The 23,127-nt window shown below is 38.2% G+C and overlaps 1 protein-coding gene across 1 annotated transcript in view; it reads left to right on the top strand.

Moving 5' to 3' along the window:
- The first annotated feature begins 271 nt into the window (after window positions 1–271).
- SUCLA2 (succinate-CoA ligase ADP-forming subunit beta) overlaps window positions 272–23,127 on the top strand; it is a 44,781-nt gene continuing 21,925 nt past the window's right edge. Inside the window, exons 1-4 of the mRNA XM_019971260.2 lie at window positions 272–420; window positions 8,786–8,966; window positions 15,492–15,591; window positions 15,760–15,922. Coding sequence (XP_019826819.2) covers window positions 331–420; window positions 8,786–8,966; window positions 15,492–15,591; window positions 15,760–15,922 — 534 coding nt within the window. The 5' untranslated portion in view covers window positions 272–330. The remainder of the gene's footprint in view (window positions 421–8,785; window positions 8,967–15,491; window positions 15,592–15,759; window positions 15,923–23,127) is intronic.

The raw sequence follows: 23,127 nt of genomic DNA, 5'->3' as shown, positions 1-23,127 counted from the left end.
GATGTTAAGATCACACAGGTAGTGGCGTAGATCATCTCCATTACATTTCACTAGGAAAGCTCCGGGTTTCTGAGCGCCGACCTCAGGTCTGATGTTCAGGCTGCGGTGTCCAGTTACCAAGGTTAAAGTTTGCTCTCTGTCCGCCTACGCGAGCCTATCAACAGTAACGCCTGCGGCACTCGCCCAGGGCCACCGCTGCAGAGTTAATCCGAGGCTCCGCCCCATGGGCGGGGCTAGGGGCGGTGCGCGCGTAGGGAGCCGCCGCGTCTCCGGTCGTCTCGAGGTTCTGCGCCTGCGCGCGGCGCCCAGGGGACTTGGTCGGACTGAGAAATGGCGGCCTCCGTGTTCTACAGCCGGCTCTTGGCTGCCGCCACCCTGAGGAGCCACCGACCCCGAACGGCGCTGCCGGCCGCCGCCCAGGTATTGAGGCCCTGCCCGCTCTCGCTTTGAGGGTTGGCAGGAGAAAGGGCGAGGTGGAGGGCTGGCTCCTGTGGGCGAGGTGTGAGGGGGCCCGGGGCCCGGCTCCGGGTCACTCCGCAGTCGGTGACATTGGGTGACAGGGGGGTGCCCCGCCGGAGTGGCGGGCGTCTTGCCCGGGAGTGCTGCCCGCCAGGCCTGCGAACGGGCTCATGTTTGCGCCTTTTTGCTGCAGCCTGAAATCTGCGAGGAGCTCCGGCTGTCTGGGTAGGGCTGCTCACCTTGTTACTGAGAGGGCGGCGGCGGCGGCGGGGAGCCCTCTTTTTGGAGCCCTTTCGGGGGTGGGCTCCGAAAGGAGAGGCGGGGGCTGGGCACCTTCTCCTGCTTGCTCCTGCCTCCCTCGCGGTGAGCCGAGGCTTCCGCGGCTCTTTGAGGAGGAGGGCATGCCCTTCAGATACACTTGTGTGTCTCTTGGATGCTTCGCAGAACCAGTACTGCTTGCTGACTGGCCTTTCCTGAGATGAGGTCGGGAAGCTTCCCCAGGTAGTTGTTTAATAGTGAGAATGAGATGATGTTCACCAACTTATCAATTGGGGAAATAAAATAATCTTGTGGATCACTTTTTTTTTCCTGCATACACCATAACATCATAGCCTCAGTTTAAGTTTGTGTGTGTGTAAGTAAAAGTAACGGAGCAAGGGCTTGAGTGTCCATGGCATAGAAAGCCAAATTCTGACGGGTTGTTTGCAGTAAAATAAGGGTTTATTTGCAGGGCGCCAGGCAATTCACAGATCCACTGCAACTTGATCTTTCAGTTAGGAGTTCGTTTTTTTTTTTTTTTTTTAAGGAGTTGTTTTTTAAAGGGGGAGAACAAAGAAGCTGGGAGTAATCATTGGCTTGTGTAATTTCTGTGACATTTCTGATTCTAGTATCAGGGAATTGAGTTGTCTATGATGTACGATTCTCTGATCAAATGGTCCAAGGCTTGGGGCCTATTAGCTCATCTTGCCCTGGAGAAGCAGCCTGAGTTTGTTCTTTACTAATGGTATCTTCAGTACCCGGTTTAGGACATTAATGATGTCATCAACACAGCAGTTTTAGTCATCAGACTCTGGTTGATTAGTGTTCAGATAGCACAGGATTGAGGTGGGGGGGGGGACAAGAAAGGGGATAAAGTTTTGGGTAAAGAGATTAATCATCAATTCGGTAAGGGAATTTGGTGGTAGGAGGCCTTGGTTTCCTGTGTGTTGGAGCATTTGCTGTATGCCAGGAACTGTGCCAAGCATTGTACATGTAGTCTTTCATTAGGCTCTTGAGCAACACTGTAAGGAAGTCCTTAATCTCCATATCACTGATGGAGAAACTCTGGCTGAGAGAAGGAGTAATTTGGTCTAGATCACCAAGCAGTTGAGATCAGAACTGAGCCTTCATTCTGGAAGCATGTAGCTCCAAAGTCTGTGTTTGAATCTGCTCTACAGTCGTTTTCTAGAACATAAGAATTAGACAATTCTTCCCAATATATGTTGACACTAATAAACTTGTGGAAGGGTATGATTGGCTTCATAAGTCATTTCTAGAGCTTTTGGTTGTGTTCTGAAGTAACCTCAGACATGCTGTAAATGAATTTAGATATTTTTTTTTTTTCTTTTTAAAGCTATTCATTCTTTCAATCTAGTGAATTCTGTGAATTTGCTTCCTAATAGGAGAAGTGATTTTTTTTTTTTTTTTTTTTTAGCCTTGAACTTCCTTCTTTTGGGTCTTAAAGGGTGCTGTCTGGTTTTTAGAAAATGAGATTTTGGTGAACAGATCTGTTTCCCTTCTAATCATTGTCTTTATACTTTTGGAAATTCCTTTAAAAGTCTTTATTTCTTCTTATAGAGATGCCTGATATATTGTCTTAAACATCTCTTCCACCCTCACATTAAGAAATACAGCTTTGGAATTTGAATTCACCTTAGTCTAACCCCTTGCTTTTATTTTTAATTTAATCTTTAATTTGTATTGGAGTACAGTTGATCTATAATGTTGTGTTTCAGGTACAGCTTAGTGATTCAATTATATATATATGTATTATACTCAGTTATATTTAATATATCAGTTATATACGGATATATATGTGTGTGGTATACATATATATATTCATTCTTTTTCAGACTCTTTTCCCATCTAGATTATTACAGAATATTGAGTAGAGTTTCTTGTGCTATAGAATAGGTCCTTACTGATTATCTATTTTATATATAGTAGTGTGTATGTGTTAATCCCAAACTCCTAATTAAGTGTTCCCCAACCTTTCTGGCACCAAGGACCAGTTTTGTGGAAGACAGTTTTTCCATGGGCTGGGGGCGGGGATGGTTTTGGGATTATTCAGGTGTATTATATTTATTGTATACTTTATTTCTATTATTATTACATCAGCTCCACCTCAGATCATCAGGCGTTAGATACTGGAGGTTGGAGACCATTGTCCTGATTTATCCTTCCTCCCCAAGTTTCCCCTTTGATAACACTGTTTTTGAAGTCTGTGAGTCTGTTTCTGTTTTGTAAATAAATTCATTTGTATCTTTTTTTTTTATTCTGCATGTAAGTGATATCATATATTTATCTTTCTTAGTATAATTATCTTGAGATTCACCCATGTTCATGCAAATGGCATTATCTCATTCATTTATGACTGAGTAGTATTCTATTGTAAAGATGTACCACATCTTCTTTATCCAGTTCTCTGACAGTGGACATTTAGGTTGCTTCCGTTATCTTGGCTATTGTAAATAATACTATCAAGAACATTGGGTCTAACCCCTTGCTTTTGTAGATGGGGACATAGAGGTGCAGAGCTTAAGGAATCTTGTTCAAGGTCACCCATTGGGTTTAGCAAATTTGCTTAAACATTTTGTTCAGTGCTCTGACCCTCTTCTTGTTTCTGTGTATCTTTTGTCTAGTGTATATTTGATAAAAATAGTTCAAGTTATTAGCATATTAAACAATTTAAGATATCTTCGTTCGTTGTGAATCATACTCCCTAGTAACTACACTTCCCCACTTTTGAATAAGTATTACTTACACTCAGTATGGGTTGGAGAGGTGGTGGTGGAGGAGTTTGGCCAGGAGTTGGTGGCCTTTTGGCAGGAGGAATCTTCTAAGTGATACATCAGGAAAGAAAAATGCATCAGTGTGGGGAATCTTTGTGATTATGCAGGGATTTGTATTACCATCATGATTCCCAGCTGATGGTATTTCAAGTTATAGCTTCTAGTGGCACAAGGAAAGGATTATCAAAATATTTCTGATATTTAAAAAAAACCTTAATATGGTCTGAAAAACTGTCAGCAACACCTTATGAGTACTACTAATTCTTTTAGACATTTGAAAGAAACCATAAAAATAAAGTTTTGTGTCATGGATTTATCACCAAGCTTTTTTGGAAAAATTTCAAACTGATAGGTATGTTTCAACTATACATTGAGCACCCGTACTACCCTCACCTTCATTTAACATTCTGCCACATTTTCTTTAAAAATTTATGTTATTCAATTTATATAATTTATAATTTACAAAATTATATCATTTAAAATATTATATAAATTAAAAATATTATATATATAATATATATAACTTATATACACATGCTGCTGCTGCTTAGTCGCTTCAGTCGTGTCCGACTCTGTGCGACCCCATAGACAGCAGCCCGTTAGGCTCCCCTGTCCCTGGGATTCTCCAGGCAAGAACACTGGAGTGGGTTGCCATTTCCTTCTCCAATGCATGAAAGTAAAAAGTCAAAGTGAAGTCGATCAGTCGTGTCCGACTCTTAGTGACCCCATGGACTGCAGCCTACCAGGCTCCTCCGTCCATGGATTTTCCAGGCAAGAGTACTGGAGTGGGGTGCCATTGCCTTCTCCGATGTACATATGCGTGTATGTATAAATTACATTCATATATTTTTGTTGAAGTATTTGAGAATAAGTTACAGCTATCATGGCACTTCATCCTTAGATATTGCAACGTATGTCTCTTAAGAATGAGAGACACAAATAACCACAATATAGTTATCATACTTTAGAAATATAAAATTGCCATAATACTAATACCTAATTTATAGGGCAGATTCGTATTTCCCCAGTTGTCCCCAAAATGTCCTTTTTAGCTGTTAGGTTTTTTTTTTTTTTAAAAACTGGGATCAAGCCTCTGTAGTATTTTTTTTTTCTGGTCTGTCTAGATAATTACGTACTACCTGGTGATTATGCTCGCTCTTAGACTTGTTGCAGCTGTTTATTTACACATCTGTGAACTCTGTGGTTGGGACCAAGTTGATCTCATTCTTTTAGTGTTCCTAGTAGTTGGTCTATAAAGAAAGCTGAGTGCCGAAGAATTGATGCTTTTGAACTGTGGTGTTGGAGAAGACTCTTGAGAGTCCCTTGGACTGCAAGGAGATCCAACCAGTCCATCCTAAAGATCAGTCCTGGGTGTTCATTGGAAGGACTGATGTTGAAGCTGAAACTCCAATACTTTGGCCACCTGATTCGAAGAGCTGACTCATTTGAAAAGACCCTGATGCTGGGGAAGATTGAAGGCAGGAGGAGAAGGGGACGACAGAGGATGAGATGGTTGGATGGTGTCACTGACTCGATGGACATAGGTTTGGGTGGACTCCAGGAGTTGGTGATGGACAGGGAGGCCTGGTGTGCTGCGATTGGGGTCACAAAGAGTCGGACACAACTGAACGACTGAACTGAACTGAGTACAGTGTCTGGTATATAGGCATCCAAAAAATGTTTCAGTGTATGACTATTTTTACCAAGCTTATGCTAGGTACTCTCCCTTGGCCCCCTTATTTTTATTATTTTGAGGTATAATTTCTGTACAGCAAAGTACATAATTTATGTCTAACTTCAGTTTTTGCTGTTCAGTTGCTAAGTTGTATTCTACTCTTTGTGATCCCATGTGAGTAGCTAGATTAATTTGTATGTATGGATCCATCTGTGTAGCTGCCGTTCAAATTGTGGTGTGTGTGTGTGTATAGTGTTTTTAGTCTTCAGAAGGCACTCTCTTTATCAGTACTCACCAACAGAAGATGACCAACCACTTATTTTGACTTCCATCACTGTATGTTAATTCTGAGTTTGAACTGTATTTTAAAAAATCATGTAAGTTTGTGTTGTTGTGTCTGGCTTCTTTCCCTTAAAATTGTACTTGTGAGATGAATCCATTGTTGTGTGAGCAATACGTTTTTCCTTTTTTGCTCTTGATTTTTCTATTGATATAGTACATTGTACCCATTCTTCTATTTTTAAAACAATTTAAATTATTTGTTTTTCTGTTTTGGCTGTGCTGGGTCTTCACTGTGGTGCTTAGTTGCCCCAAGGCATGTAGGATCTTATTTCTCCTACCAGATATTATTAAACCCATGTTCCTTGCATTGAAGGGTGGATTCTTAACCACTGGAGCACCAAGGAAGTTCCTACCCATTCTTCTGCTGATGAGCAGTTGGGTCGTTTCCATTTTTTTGTCTATTATGAATAAGCCTGCTATATATGCCTTTTGATAGACTAAGCACTCATTTCTCTTGAGGCTTTACCCAAGAGTGGGATTTCACAAGGTAGATGTACACTGAAGTTTAGGAGGTTGTTAGTTTTTAATACTAAAGTGAAACTAAATCAGGGGATTGAGCTACCAAGAGAAATTTTATCCAGGGTTTTAGCTTACCAAATGAATCAGAAATAGCTTGCTATTCTATATGATTGATTTGTTAGACTATTCGTTCTCAAACTGTAGAGAGCTTAAGAATCAACTGAATAACTTTACAAATGCAGATTTTTTGAGGCACAGTCCAGAGATTCTGCTTTTATAAATGAGAGTAGGGCCTTGGAATCTGCATTTTTGGAGGCATTCCTAGGGAATCTTGATGCAGGTGGTTCATGAACCCTCTTTAAGAAGCAGACTATTTTCTATGAGGCTATGGTTTTTCCAGTAGTCATGTATGGATGTGAGAGTTGGACTGTGAAGAAAGCTGAGCGCCGAAGAATTGATGCTTTTGAACTGTGGTGTTGGAAAAGACTCTTGAGAGTCCCTTGGACTGCAAGGAGATCCAACCAGTCCCTTCTGAAGGAGATCAGCCCTGGGATTTCTTTGGAAGGAATGATGCTAAAGCTGAAACTCCAGTACTTTGGCCACCTCATGTGAAGAGTTGACTCATTGGAAAAGACGCTGATGCTGGGAGGGATTGGGGGCAAGAGGAGAAGGGGACGACAGAGGATGAGATGGCTGGATGGCATCACTGACTTGATGGACGTGAGTCTGAGTGAACTCCGGAAGTTGGTGATGGACAGAGAGGCCTGGCGTGCTGCGATTCATGGGGTCGCAAAGAGTCGGACATGACTGAGTGACTGAACTGAACGGATTTTCTGTGAGATTCCTTTAAATTCATTTCTTAAGATGTTCTATGTTTCATATGAGCAATGTTTCAGCATTCTGTGTGGTGATAATAGAAGTGAACGGATGGATAACATTTAAATGTGTGATTCCAGTAGCACTTAATTTGTTCTGCCATATAAAGTTGATAGAACTGAGTAGTCTGGAAAAAGGTTGAGAAGTGTTTCTGTGTGGTGTTGATGGTTTAAGACTAGGAACTTAGGGGGGAGTTTTGGGACCCATAGATGCTCGAGATCTTTCTGATTGCATCCTTCTTTCAGTACTTCTCATTGTTGTGGCCCTGCAACCAGACGCTGGCAACTCTCATACTCCTTTGTCTTTCAACAGTGACTTATTCAGCTTGTAGAGGAATATCTTATTTCTGTTTCCTACTTATTTGTTTTTGAAAAGATAATTCTTAACTCAGCGTCCCCTCCCCCCCTCCCCCCCGCCGCTCCCACCCCGAGGGATGTTTTAGTGGAGAAAACTCCTGCAACTGTATAAAATAGCACTTCTTATTTTTTAATTTTCTATGTTTTTTACTCTTACTGCTGTTTGGCATATATTCTTTCTTTATTGTTTATGCCTCCCCCAACCCCCGACATACAAATACATACTAGACTGTAAGCTTTAGATGCAAGGGTTTTGTTGGGTTGACCTCTCTATTTCCAGTGTGCTCAGTGAGTTTTTGAGTGAATGAATGTTTTACATAGATTGAAAAGGAGGTTGGTGGGTCATTTCTTTCTTAGAAGCTTTGACTGTTTGTGAAGCATGTACACCTGAAGGGGTTTATAAAGGGAGTAGTTTAGAAGGAATGCGTTAAAGATGATATTGCAGATTGTAATTTGCCGAGTATTCAATGGAGAGTTTCATGGAGGAAGTTTATTAAAAGTGATCTCAGGATCAGTACCTGTGGGAGAGTGAAGGAAGGAGGATTGACCGCAACTCCAGTGCAGTGCAGTGGGACCTCTGCTCTTCCTGTGGGAGGTCTGCAATAGGATGATCCTGAATTGTCCCAAATTGGGGTGAGGTGCCAGGTATTTGGGCTTCCCTGGTGCCTTAGCGGTAAAGAACTCACCTGCTAATGCAGGAGACATAAGAGACGTGGATTCGATCCCTGGGTCTGGAAGATTCCCTGGAGAGGGCATGGCAACCCAGTTTTTCGAGTATTCTTGCCTGTAGAGTCCCATGGACAGAGGATCCTGGCGGCCTCAGTTCATAGGGTCACAAAGAGTCGGACCCGACTGACTGAGCCACTGAGCATGCACACGCACACGAGGTTTTTACATCCCTACCTTAACTCTCATTGGCCAGTCGTTGGCTATAGGCTGACAGTGGGAAAGGAGTATGACTTTGGGCAGAAAGGCTCCAATGAGCAGACTCAGCTGAGGCCTGTCAGCTGCCAGCCCTCCCAGCAGCTGGGGCTATGAATGCCTTGGTCCTGAGGGGGGATCTGGGCGGCACACCACGATGTGCAGTGCTGATGAAGTCGGGGTTTGAATTTTGAATGTATGAAAGATTGATGGTACCACATCATACAGGTGCCTCATCTCTCGTGTCAGGCAATTTGTTAGGTCCTGGAGGAATGATGGAGAGAAGAAAGATGGGAAGGATTTTTGATTTGGTGGAAATAGGAGATTGGTTTTAGATCTGCAGAATTTGGCTTTGAGGTAGAAATGCTCTGTAGATCATTAGGGATATGGTAGTAAAGCTCAAATGAAAGTTAAAAACTAGAGATAATGAGGAAAAAGTTAAAACTATAAGGGTCACTTTTGACATTTAGTAGATTTAGTTGTTAGTTTTGTGCTGTAATTTACTCTGAATATGATATTTTGATGTTTTACTATGACAATTTTGTTATAGTTTTGAAGAATCAAGTACTCTAAAGTATTTTAAAGTGTTTTTAACAAGAATTCCTGCTAAACCACTCTTTATATAAATATGTCCCCAATTTCTCTAGGTCCTGGGAAGCTCTGGATTGTTTAACAACCATGGAGTCCAAATACAGCATCAACAGCAAAGGAATCTCTCGCTGCATGAATACCTGAGTATGGAATTGTTGCAGGAAGCTGGTGTCTCCATTCCCAAAGGACATGTGGCTAAGTCACCAGATGAAGCTTATGCGATTGCCAAAAAATTAGGTACTAAATTAAGAAATAGGTTCTCAGATAAGATACGAACTTTACTTTTGGCTTAATAACAACTTTTGGCTTTTCTTTTATATTTTTAAAAATAAGTTTTATTAATGTAAAAGAGAAGACAATTGTTGACATGCTAAAATTATTGAGATTTTCTGAGCTCCCATAGTGCCCATAACTTAAGAATCAAACCTTCAAGAAGTTGAAGTCCTGTTTTTAGTTTTTTGAGCTGAAGTCCTTTAGGGAAGGAAATTCTGGCTGTGTCGATTCTTCAGGGAATGGTGAAAGATCTTAGCTGTTTATGTATTTGTAAAGAGAAGTCTGGGGCTTCCCAGGAGGCACAATGGTAAAGAATCTGCCTGCCAGTGCAGGAGACCCAAGAGACTCGGTCGAGAAGATCCCCTGGAGTAGGAAATGGCAACCGGCTCCAGTATTCTTTCTTGGAAAATTCCCCAGACAGAGGAGCCTGGCAGGCTGCAGTCCATGTGGTCACAAAGAGTCAGATATGACTGAATGACTGAGAACACAAAGAGAGGTACAGTGTTTCCCCATCTTTTTTTTGGACATGAAAAATAGAGAATCAGAAGGAGAAAAAAAGAAGTTTAGCATTAGAATGTAAGCTCTATGAGAGCAGGGTTTCTTTGTCTTTTATTCACTGATAGACCCCAATCTCTTAGAAGACGGCCTGACACTTAGGTAATCAATATAAATGTTAATATTTTTAAATGAATTAAATAGTTCCCCATGTTTATTAGATTCTTTTATTGATAATAGAAACCTTAGTAGCTTTGATTAATTTGAATTTATGTTAATCTCAATTAAAAAATAAATTTGGAGTTTGGAAAGTATGCTTTATATTTTTAAGGATCTAATAAGAGAACATGTTAATGAGTAATGTACTAGCTATACACTGCATTTTCTTTTAGTAGTATTTAAAATCACACCAATTTTATGTATTAATAATTATCATAATCTCTCTTGTATGTACATTTGATTAATATGCTTTTCAGTGTGCTTTGGTGAAGACTTTGCTTTTATTATTTTTTTTAGGAAAGATGTGGAACATTTTAAACTGTTGAAAATTGTAAAAGTTTTTGTCTCTATTTATACTTACTTGTTTCTAGGATGGGTTTTTGTTTCAAAAGTGAAAGCATGTAGAAGACTAGAAGGTTGTCATATATCATATGATATGTTTTTGAATGGGGCACTCTTGATTTCCTTGTCTTGGAAGTATGATTTTTAATTTGCAGTTTATTCTTAATCAGAAAAACAGTTCTTTTTATTCAGATTACAAACAAACTTCTTTTTATTAGTAAAAGTCTGATGTAAATTCATACTAATTTGGGGGAAATTTTTGTTAATTAATGGTAACCTGAAGTTTGAACTTGTCCATGGTAAAAGATGTACCTCATTTTAACCTTTAAAACATTATGTATATTAGGGGCTTTTAAGGGTCACGGCTTAAAGAAAACTCATTATATTTCTGTAGTATTTCTTGCAAAGGCACTTTTTAATAACTACCCTCTTGAGATTCAGTCTTAGATATGTGACCTAAATGTTAATTTCTAAAGAAAACCCAGATAACTAGGAAGCAAAAGTTTTTCTTATTCTACCCTTCTGTACTTAAGGATGAATTTCAGACACTTGATTTTCTTCTTTTAATTTTGTTAATTTTTTGAGTGATTCATTTTTTGTTTACTAGTTCTTTCCTTCTTCATAAAGCTGAAGGCATAAAGTGTTTTCCATACACTTTATGTGATAAAAGGGCCAGATTTAATGAAGTCAGTTAAAGCTAGTGTTTCTTTTTTCTGCTTCCAAATTATTATAATTGGTTTTCTTAGTTTTCTGTATATTTTCTCACTTAGTCAAATTTCACTATGTTGTCAAAAAAAAAAATCTATGTACAGACTTTTTCATAAAACAAGCAGGATTTATTCAGATGCCAGTCTCTCGATTTATTTACTCACTGTAAAAATCTTTAATGATTTCTAGCTGTGGAAGAAACAATAGTTAATATGTAGGATATATTATAGCTGTGAAATTTCTGGCAAGTTCTCTGGATCCAGGACTTAGAAGTAGTAAGGAGCAGATAAGCAGCTCTGATTTTGAGGCCCTTGGAACAGAAGGCATCATGTTTATCTAGAAAGTGTGCTTTTGTCAAAGAAGGCTGCAAATGATGATTGTCATATGGAGCGGGATTAGTGACAAATAGGACCTTTAAATCTAAAGAATCAGAAACACTACATTTTAAAAGATGCATTTCATAGCTGTTTGAAGAATGTTGAAACAATTTTGTTTTTTGTGGTGAGTCATTAATATCAGAAGATACCGATTATGGGATGTAATTGTACAAGTTGTGTTATGAGGTATGCTAGAAATACACCTGATTCTTTCCATCTAGCTAGCAATTTTCAGTGCTGATTTTGGCTGATTTTTGCTTCTTAGTTACTCCAAAATTCATAAAATGTTAATTCCCATTTTTTTTTTTAAAGTCTTACCTCACCAACTGATAAACTTAGGGCAAAAATGTGTTACAGATGTGACAAAGTATTGCTTCCCTTCAGTCCTGTGGGTGGCAAGAGAAGTCTGGTTAGCATGAGGCCTGGGACCCCTGAGCCCTGTAGCTGGTAACTCCTTCCAAAAGAGCTCTGACCTCTTTCCCCAGTATTCCCTACAAATTCTATCATTTTCTGGCATGATTGTGATAAAAGTTTGAAAACACTGCCCTAGGGACAAGTTTTACCTATTGTGAATAATTGAAGTTAGGGATAGGAGAATGGTTGGAAAGAAATCTAATTCCAGTATTTTAAGACTCATAGGAGTCCATACAATGAAGGGTGATGAGTTGGAAGATAATGGAGGCATTTCTGGAATGGATTATCAAAGGGTTGTTAAGTACAGAGAAATAGTTATCATTTGGGGTCAGTTCTAAGAGCAGGTTCCCATCTCCTCCTTACAGTTACTGCTTTAAGAAAACATGATTTCACTAAGGCATTTGGTAGAATTCTTATGATTTCCCTGTTGATTGTAGAAATATAGTTTGGATTCTAGTATAGTTGAGATAGAATTTCTCTCTGGATAAATAAACATGCGGAGGGTGCCGATTAGTGAATGTCTGCTTGGAGGCAGATTTCTTTTGGCATGCAACAGGACTTTGCCTCCTTTTCCTTTTACCAATGTCTTACTAGATGACTGTATATGAGGAGTGCTTAACAACATTTGTGAGTGATTAGATTCCCTCATGGCTCAGATGGTAAAGCGTCTGGCTACAATGTGGGAGACCCGGGTTCAATCCTTGGGTCAGGAAGATCCCTTGGAGAAGGAAATGGCAACCCACTCCAGTACTCTTGTCTGGAAAATCCCATGGACAGAAGAGCCTGGTAGGCTACAGTCCATAGGGTCTCAAAGACTCGGGCATAACTGAGCGACTTGTCAATGTCAATGTCAAAAGCTAGGAGGGATGGTGAATATACTTTAAAAATAATCTTGAGACACACAAATTTTGCTCTTGTCTGACTAGAGAAAGGGCCAAATCCAGTAAGACTGAGCTCTCTGCTCATTGTTGTATCAAGAACTCTAGCACAGTTATCTCGTATGTAGATGTAACTGTTGATTGAATTAATGGAATTGAATAAAATCTTCTTTCAATCATTTGTCCTCAGATTTATCTTCTTATTCTCCCTGTTTTGCTAGATGATGAGATTGTGTGTCATTACTTGTGTGTGTGTGTTTTTTTTTTTCTCTCTTCTTTTGTTGTGAAGGACTTATTTAGAAGTAACTTTTGAAGAATCTTTTGTGCCCTTAAGGAGTTTATTTGCCTAAGAAAACAAAAATTGACACTTTGGGGGAAGAGCTTTTTGTTTTGTAAAATGTTTTTGAAGAAATAGAACTTCATTACTCTTACTTAATAGATCAGTATGTTAAGTTCCCAGCTTGATGAATAGGAATGTTTGAATTTAGCCCAGCAAAGCACCAGTTTAACTGTTGTCCATTTTTATATTACATTTATACTGTTTGGATTACAGATATCCTCTTTGGATTTAAATGAATATTTAAGTACTGGAAAACTGACTCAACAGGTAATCAGAAACAGGTAAAATGACTAGTGGCTGCTGCTTTTATCAATAATTTGGGCATGCACTCTAATTTGCTGTAGTCCCTGAGGCTACCTGTTGTCTTCTCAATAAGGAAATGATTGTCAGTTTTAAGGAAATTTCTCAACTTTCTCTAATCTTTATCTAAAATTAGTTGTTACATTTGGGAATGGTGGGGACTGTGGCAAATTGAAATAATGTCTTATGTAAACAAAACACTTTTAATTAGTCATTTCTGGATGTAGGGCCCAGGATTTCCAATTCAGATTTTTCAAGAACAGTGGAAAATCTGGATTCATAAGAATTCTCTTGATTTGTAACTGTTCTTTTATTCATCATTCAGAATATATTGTGTACTAGGAACTCTCCCAGGATCTTGTAAATATCACTGAACAAGATTCTGCCCTTCTGGAGTCTACATTCTAGTGAGGGAACAAAACAAAAATAATAAACACGAGAAATTATGTTTGAAGGCAATGGCTTCTATTAAAAAAAAAAAAAAAAGATCAGGGTAAGGCGGATTGGTGGTGGGCAGTCAGAGTGTTAAGTAGAGTGATCAGGGTGAACCTGAACCTCATGGACAATTTAGACTTAAAGAAAAACTGAAAAGGAATGGGTACCTCTCCTAAATGGATACCTGTATGCAGAGTATTCCAGGGAGAGAGGTTGCTGGGAGCCAGATCCTGAAGGAAGAGAGGAACATGCTCAGGACCAGAGAGACTAGAGTAGCTGGTGTGTGAACAGCGAGGGGGATGTAATACAAGGGGCAGGGGTTCTAGGGGATTACACAGAGCCTTGAGGCCATTGTAAGGACTCTGCCTGTAACTCCCAGGGAAGTTACTTTTGATCATTTCTTATTTGATCACAATCTGTATTTGTTACCTCCTTGATCAGGTGAGGGTGCCCTCTCATTTGGCTTGGTATATGCATGTTAGAGATGGCCTTTCCTGGTGGTAGAATTCCCATCTTTAGCCTATTCAGATACACATTTATGGAGTGGTCGTTACTTCCCAGGGACCTCTTCCTGCTGAGGATACAACAAATAATATAACAATGTCCTTAATCCTGACCTCAAAGGGTAATTGTTTTTCGTAATGTAATAGTGATGTTACACTGCTGTAACAGTTTAACAGTGTAACTGAGCATGCATCTGTGCTCAGTCATGACTTTGAGACCCTATGGACTGTAGCCCACTGGGTTCCTCTGTCCGTGGATTTTTCCAGGCGAGAATACTGGAGTGGTTGCCATTTCTTCCTCCAGGGGCTCTTCCCCACCCAGGGATCAAACCCTTGTCTTCTGCACTGGCAGGTGGATTCTGCAGATTCAGGCGGTAACACTGCACCACCTGAGTATGGGCAAAATACTCTGAGACGTGAAATGAGGAGGCTCTGAAATTCTACCTGTCTTGGGAGACAGAATGCACCTCTAAAAAGTGTTGCTCTGAATCATGAAGAGTAGTACCTAAGCTAAATAGCTAGTTTGATAATTTTCTTCATCATGTTAGAAAAGGAAAGAAAAGAGATCAGTTTACCTGTTAAAGAAGAAAAATTCAATTATTTGCTGAAAAAAATGTCTTAAAGACTTGGAAGCATAACATTCTGGAATCTTTGGGTTAACATGCCTTAATTCCTGTCACCTCCCTCACAACAGTACAGCTGGAGAGTGTCAGTGGGATGATGTGAGCTGGTATCAGTAGTGGAACTTGCCCTCAAAGTCATGGTACATTTCTACTCAAAGCAGCATTTATACCTCAAAGTTTCATAGGATAGCAAGGTTACATATCAATAGGGAGGGAGGATGGAGAAGGCAATGGCACCCCACTCCAGTACTCTTGCCTGGAAAATCCCATGGGCGGAGGAGCCTGGTAGGCTGCAGTCCATGGGGTCGCTAAGAGTCGGACACGACTAAGCGACTTCACTTTGACTTTTCACTTTCATGCATTGGAGGAGGAAATGGCAACCCACTCCAGTGTTCATGCCTGGAGAATCCCAGGGATGGGGGAGCCTGGTGGGCTGCCGTCTAGGGGGTCTCACAGAGTCGGACACGACTGAAGCTACTTAGCAGCAGTAGCAGCAGGGAGGGAGGAAACTGTTAGGAAGGTATTTGACTCTCAATTTTGTAAATTTAGTACCTTGCAGAGTAATTAATATTTAAAGTACCAGATAAAGGTAAACTTGTTTTCAGTATGCTTAAGAAATGGTTTAATGAGTGGCTGATTTTTTTAAGTTTGTGAATCTTTAGGTGGTGAATGTTTTAGTGTCCTAATCTAGAAAATCTATGTACATGGAGTGCCTCATTTTTCAACATTGTGGGTAAATGGATCTTTAATTTACTACGTTTAGTAAGGTTGCTAAATATGTATGTTTAATAGCAAAGTATTGTGTGTTGTGTGCTGCTCCATGCTTCGTATCTAATAGAAGTGTTTTTCTTCTAGGTTCAAAAGATGTTGTGATAAAGGCGCAAGTTTTGGCTGGTGGCAGAGGAAAAGGAACATTTGAAAGTGGCCTCAAAGGAGGAGTGAAGATAGTTTTCTCGTAAGTTTTTTTTTTTTTAAATCATCACTATTAAAGAAATAATGAATATTATAAAAGATGCCCTTATTGAATTGATAAGTAGTAGGCGAGATAAGGTTTTGGCTGTCATGTGCTTATATTTATCTCACTTGGAGGAGAAAAGAGTTTGAGTTCTTTTTCTTATTTTAGTCCAGAAGAAGCAAAAGCTGTTTCCTCACAAATGATTGGGAAAAAGTTGTTTACCAAGCAAACAGGAGAAAAGGGCAGGATATGCAATCAAGTATTGGTTTGTGAACGAAGATATCCCAGGAGAGAATACTACTTTGCAATCACAATGGAAAGGTCATTTCAAGTGAGTAATTGTAGACATGATACATTTAGGATGATCTTATTACATTCAGTTTCAAAAGTTGATCATTATTTCTATTTGTATGGGAAAGATTAAAAAGGTATGGTCCATAATCTATTTGTGTATGTCAGGAGAACAATGTTTTTGTTTAAAAAAACAACACGATTAATGCCATAAAACTTAATAGAATCTTGTAATAAAAACTGTAGGTAAAACCATGCTGAAATAAAACCCACAGAATTTCTAAATTGTTAATTTGATAAGAGCAGCTTAAATCATCTCTGATTCACCTTTAGATTCCATAAACTGAAAAAATAACTTCTAGCACAGTAAAATAGTCTAACCAAAGAGAAAGTCTCTGTATCCACTAAGAGAATGTGTACCCCTGGCTTCATCTTTGTCTTTTTCAGCTTTTTGGTATTTTTATACTTTGAGGTTTGTTTCATGATGACCTGCTACTGGATAAGTTCAAGGAAGACATTCAGTAGCAAACAGTATGCTTCTAAAAAACATAACCTTATTCTGCCTTGCTTTCTTTGTGGAACTTAATATGCTAGCAATGAATTTAAGGCATCATGGGAAGAGAAATTTCTTTCGTAGATCCTGTGCTTGGAGAGGGTGTTGAGTCATTTTATAGTATAATTATCTGGCTTTCTGAGTGCATTGGTTAAGTTTTATGAGCTGAATCTGTGTGCTAACTACCTTGTCTTTTGAAGACTGGGTTCATATTTGGTAGCCCTGGTCAAGATTTGATGTAGAACATCACTAAATTATATAATTGGTAATATGACATAAATTTTAAGAGTCATGAAACTATTTTCTTATATAAAATGTCTTTTAAAAAATAGCTGTTTTCCATACTGTGTTTTTTTTAACATTTAATTAAGTCTTCTAATAATTTTTGAATGATATTATAAAATGTCTTTTGTAACTTTTAATTTTTATAAGAAAGTATTTCTTAAGGTATAACACTAGATGGTAGTAAAAACCCACTCAGGATATAAGATAAAAAGCATTGTTTTGTTTGGAAGTGATGTCTTTACCTCTAGGTTTCTTCATGTGATAGAATTTGCTTTTGTAAGTTGCCTTAGAAATCCCATGACAGTAATCTTGTATATTACAAACATTTATAAAAATTATGTTTTTACAAATTCATTTATGTTTTTCTACATTTTCTTTTCCTTTTCAGTGATGTTATATATCAGCATCTATCATTCTGTTAGTTATTATGTTTTTACTTTTTGTTATAGCCAGGAACAGGATACATGTGCCTAAACAGTTTGAAATAATGAGTCCTGTTATATTGCACATTCAGAGTAGCTCATTTTTATGGGAATAAATGTAGCAATCTGAATGTGTTTTAAAGATACAGCTATAACACTGTGAATATGTTTTATTAAAGATATGTTAAAGCAATAGAGAAAATGATCAAATTTGAATTCATTTTAAGAACTTGAATTTTCAGAGAACTCAGAGTCTTATTAAGGAAAACTGTTTTTATTTCATTTGTACAAGTAATACATAGTTGTAGTAATTCATGCTGAAAATTTAGTAGTACTAGTTGAACCATTCAGCCAAAGACATTATAATGTAGTTTGATACTATCATGTTAGACCAATGTGGAGTTGGTTGGTGTTACTTTTGGGGGTACAATGAGCTATTTTGGGAATCCCTGTGGACAGTTGCTTATTAAACAACAAAAAATAAGTCAGCCATTTAAATTAAAAAGAAAAGCACATTTTGATTGTATTAAAGTCAAATGCTTCTGAGTTAATAGCTCTTTAAAAATTGATTTGGTTGCTTATCTGTTTCTAGGAGATGAATCATAAACTCTACTGGTCTTCTTCAGTGTGTATCACATAAGGAAGCCTGAGCAGATATGTACCATAGGGTTGATGTGCCCCCCAAAATTGATTTTAAGTTCCTCTTCAGTATTTTGGCACTTTAAAATTTCTTAACATTTGCCTAGTACCCGTTGGGTACTTTTGGGCTGAGACAAATCTAATTTAACAAATCATATTTGCTACTTAATTTTTCTAGTAAAACATTGCAGGCTGCTGTAAATGAATGGTACATTTAACTTTGTCAGTTTTTTTTTTTTTTTTTACTTTCTTGGATTAGATATAAAATGTGCTGCAAGAATTCCAAATTTTATTTTCCATACTTTTATTTCTTTAAAAAGAGATATATGAAGTGGCTTCTTTGTCATGTAATTTTAAATTCAGTTCCATTTTAAGGCAAAACCTTTCGTAAGACTGACAAGAAAAGAGAAATTTAGGCTAAGAATGTGAAAATAGCATTATTAATTTATTTGAAATTATAATTCTTTGCTAGAACTTACTGTTCTGAAAGTTTATCACTAAAATTTCAGAGTTGAAATGCAGATTATTTGAACTACCAATTCATTCAACAGGCATGACCATATGCAAAACTACAGCCATTGTTTTAACAGATCTCTTTCTTATTTTCCTATGTAAGCTTTCTTCTGAACAGTTGACTACAAATTTGAGGGTTTCTTTCTAGTCAGGGAATTAGTACAAAGAGCAGTTCACTTTCAGTTCAGTTTATAAGCAGTTCAGTTTCTATATTTAATTTCTTCTGTATTTTTTTAGATTTTTCTCTAACTTATAGCCAACTCTTAGAGATCTAATCATTACTTTAGTGAGAATTTAATATTAACTATTTTCCCCCAGTAGCGCTGCATTTTATGTGGCTCTTCACTTCTCTTATTAGTAGATATGAGAAGAAAAGGACTGTAAAACTAAAATAAAATGTTCAAATAAACTCTAAAAGTTTATTTATTCTACCTCTTCTTCTGAATAAAATAGTATTAATCTGTAGATTAATTCATCTATATTATACTTCAGTAGGAGGACAGTAGTAGATAGACTCTTAAATCTGAATTTTTTCCTCTCTCTTTAGATCTCTGTAAAAGCTTATAATTATGAATTGCCTTTCTAGGGAGGAAATGAAGAATGCCTTTTCATTTGAAGTTTGTAGAGTGTTGAGGTCCTTTAATGGACCGGAACCTGGTGGTCTGAAGTCGACCGAAAAGAAAGTAGAGAGAAAGAGGCTGATATTATTTGGTTTACGCAGAAAGCCAATAAAGCCCCTGGCATGGGGCTTGCTCTGTTCACAGAGGCCTCAGGCGCCCTCTCAATGGGGTGAACGTGCAGAGCACCTTCTCAAGAGGGTTTTAGAAGCTTGGGCAGGAAAGTGAACTCAGAGAGCCTCTGCGCTCCAAAGAAATAGCCTGAGAGAGAGAGAGAAAGACAGACACGGGGACCAAAGCTCTAATGGAGCAGAGGTGTTTTAATCAACATGGTGTGGGCATATATACTGTAGTTATTCTCAGCAAAGATAAAGATTAAAATTCCAGACTTATAAAACATAGGCGATCCATAATAAAGAGACAGAGAGTTGTAAATAATCACTTTTACCGTATGGTTCCTGTGTATTCTCCCTTTTTAAATTTTTTTATTTGCAATTTTAGTGTGTGATGTGCTCGTTTGACTATACCTTGTACCTGTGGATTATAAGCAATACCTGTAATATGTTTAATAGAAGAAGATTGTAAAAATTGTTTAAAGTGTCCAGAAATACAGGCAGGGCCATTGTCTATTTTTATAGAACTAGGAGTTCCCATTACAGCAAAACAAGCTAATAAGTGAGTTATAACATGTTGTATAGCCTCACCACGAAGAGGTGTGGCCCAAATAAAAGCTTAATACCTTGTGTGATGGGTAGAGGTCTGTTAAGAGATGCCATTTGTTAGATTTCTTTTTTATAACAAAAATAGGAGAGTTCCAAGGAGAACAAGATTCCTCAATATGCTTTAATTCTAGTTGTGTATCTATAAGTTCCTTAGCTGCCTGTAATTTCTCTTTCATGAGGGGCCACTGCTCTGTCCAAATAGGCTTGTCATACTTCCAAGTTATTTTAATAATTATATTGTTTGTTAAATGAGCAGTGGCCCCCAGGAAAAATGTGGAATGTATATCTGAGTTTGCCATATCTTATATCTTTTTATTAAAAGCATATATCTAGCTTTTCCTTAGCAACTATGAAGTGTCATATATTAGCATTTTATAGATTGGTGAATATATTTATTATATATATTTAGTATATATAAATATATTTATATATAATACATTATATAATATATTTATTAATAGTTTAAAATCTCTTTCGTTTTTCTGTAAGAAAAACTTTGTAAGAGGAAGTTAATGTTCAGTAATTAATGTTTTAAAATCTTATTTTATTTGGAAATGACCTAGTTATTTAATAAACTTTTATTATTTAGTTTAGTACAACTCTAGAAATTTAAGTTATCCCAGTCTTAAGAGATTATTTTTTTGGGCTTCAAAATCACTGCAGATGGTGATTGCAGCCATGAAATTAAAAGATGCTTAGTCCTTGGAAGGAAAGTTATGACCAACCTAGATAGCATATTCAAAAGCAGAGACATTACTTTGCCAGCAAAGGTCTGTCTAGTCAAGGCTATGGTTTTTCCAGGAGTCATGTATGGATGTGAGAGGTGGACTGTGAAGAAAGCTGAGCACTGAAGAATTGATGCTTTTGAACTGTGGTGTTGGAGAAGACTCTTGAGAGTCCCTTGGACTGCAAGGAGATCCAACCAGTCCATTCTGAAGGAGATCAGCCCTGGGATTTCTTTGGAAGGAATGATGCTAAAGCTGAAACTCTAGTACTTTGGCCACCTCATGCGAAGAGTTGACTCACTGGAAAAGACTCTGATGCTGGGAGGGATTGGGGGCAGGAGGAGAAGGGGACAACAGAGGATGAGATGGCTGGATGGCATCACCGACTGGATGGACGTGAGTTTGAGTGAACTCCAGGAGTTGGTGATGGACTGGGAGGCCTGGCATGCTGCGATTCATGGGGTCACAAAGAGTTGGACACAACTGAGCAACTGAACTAAAGAGATTATTATAATAATAGATTATAATAATAGATTATTCTATTAAAATATAATTATTTTTAATAGTTTATCTAAAAGTTTTCATCTCGTTTATATATTTTTATATATATATATATATAAAGAGTTAACCTTTTTGTTGACAAATTTAGTTTACCTTAAACCTAGGCATAATAAAAGTATTATATAATGTTGATGACTTAAGACATGTCTTAATTAGATTAGCAAACAATTATATTTAAATTATATTTATATTTAAATAAACATTATATTTAATATTTTTCAGTTCACGTGAATTTGAATTTAAATAGAGCTCATTAACTTCATATTATCTAAAAACAAAGCTGGTATATCGAGGGCAGCACTGCCGGATGTTGAGGGTTTGAGAGAAAAGATGGAATTTGCCCCAGGTTTTTGTTGAAGGGGACCTGGGGGGTCCTCTGCTTGGAGTTTCCTGGAATAGGTTTTCTTTCAGTGTCAAATTTAGACTTAACAATCTTTGGCCCAATGCATTTCTCTATGGCAGTGAGGGCAGATTTTTGGAGGTTTTTTATTTTTATATTTTTTCATATTTTTTTCTTTTTCTTTAAGCTTTCTTAGGGCCGTCCCTTTTTAAATGGTTCTTATTTCCACATGTAAAGCATCCTTTATTTCCCTTTCTTAAGGCAGCAGCTATTGTTTCAGCTACCATTTGCATCTTTTGAATTTCTAATCATAGATTGCGACAAGCCTTCAAATAATCAATAATAGTCCCTGTCTCATGAATTGGAGCTATAGCTTTTTGACATTCCTGATTTGCATTTTCATAAGCAAGTAATTTCTCTAGTTGCCTTTTGGCTGCTTCTCTAATTACAGTATGGGAAATAGCAGTTTGTAATCTAGCTAAAAAATCAGCATACCTTTCATTAAGTCCCTGAACTTTAAATAAGTGATGAAGTAAAGTAGAAAAGTGATGGGGCTTTCCAGCCGTTTTACCCATGTCTTAATACTTACCGGCCTCAATAGGCCCTGGGGTCACTCCGTCCGAATGTGCATACGTGTACCAAGTCCCTGTTCTGGGCGCCACTTGTTGAGGTCCTTTAATGGGCCGGAACCTGGTGGTCCAGAGTGGACCGATAAGAAAGTAAAGGAGAGAGAAAGAGGCTGATATTCCTTGGTTTACGCAGAAAGCCAGTAAAGAACCTGGCACCAGCCTTGCTCTGTTCATGGAGGCCTCAGGCGCCCTCTTGATGGGGAGAAGGCACAGAGCACCTTCTCGAGTGGGTCTTAGAAGCCCAGGCAGGAAAGTGAACTCAGAGAGCCTCTGTGCTCCAAAGAAATAGCCTGAGAGAGAAAGAGGGAGGAAGAGAGAGAGAGAGAAAGAGAAGGAGAAAGAGAAAGCAAGACATGGGGACCAGAGCTCTGATGGAGCAGAGGGGTTTTAATCAACATGGTGTGGGCATGTATACTGTAGTTATTCTCAGCAAAGATAAAGATTAACATTCCAGACTTACAAAACATAGGTGATCCATAACAGAGAGTTGTAAATAATCACTTTTACCATATGGTTCACAAGAAGGAAGAGGGTACTTATCACCGTATAGAAAAACTAAGGAAAGAAATGCCTGGATTCCTCAGTCCCTGGGAGAGGCTTGCCTCTCCTCTTAATTCCTGAATATTCAGGAATTAATAAGGAACAGAATTCCTGACAGATTCAAAACAGCACACAGGAAGCCTCCTGTTAAATGCTTCCTGACAGTAGAGAAAGTAAAAATTATACTTTTAATTTCAAACATTTCCCTTTACTTGGGCTTGCGTCTGTTTTCTTCTTTAGTTTCAGAAAGCAACAGTGAATTCTTATGTTAAATTGTGTGTGTGTGTGTGTGTGTGTGTGTGTGTTGCAGTGAGTTCTGACACCAGGATACCCAGAGTTGAGCCAGACTTCACAGGTTCAGGGCACATTCCTCTGCATGACTGCCCTCAGTTCAGATATCAGTTGCAAGTTTAGCGTCCCCAGGTCACCCTCACTTCTGACTAACTGGCAACAAATTTAGGGATTCCTAGTATCCCTCAGGTTCATAATTTGCTAGAATGACTCACAGACCTTAGGAAAATACTGTATTTGTGATTACAGTTTTATTATAGCCAAAGGATAAAAGCCAGAACCAGCGAAACGGAGATGCACAGGGCGCGGTCTGGGAGAGTCCCACACATAAAGTTTTCATTTGCTTCAGGGTTGTGTCCCCTTCCTTACATACTGATATGTGACAACATGGAGAGTATTGTGCAACCT

The sequence above is a fragment of the Bos indicus genome, chromosome 12, assembly GCF_029378745.1.
Source record: "Bos indicus isolate NIAB-ARS_2022 breed Sahiwal x Tharparkar chromosome 12, NIAB-ARS_B.indTharparkar_mat_pri_1.0, whole genome shotgun sequence".
NCBI lineage: Eukaryota > Metazoa > Chordata > Mammalia > Artiodactyla > Bovidae > Bos > Bos indicus.
The sequence above is the reverse complement of the archived record's forward strand: the minus strand, read 5'-3'. Positions and strand labels throughout refer to the sequence as shown.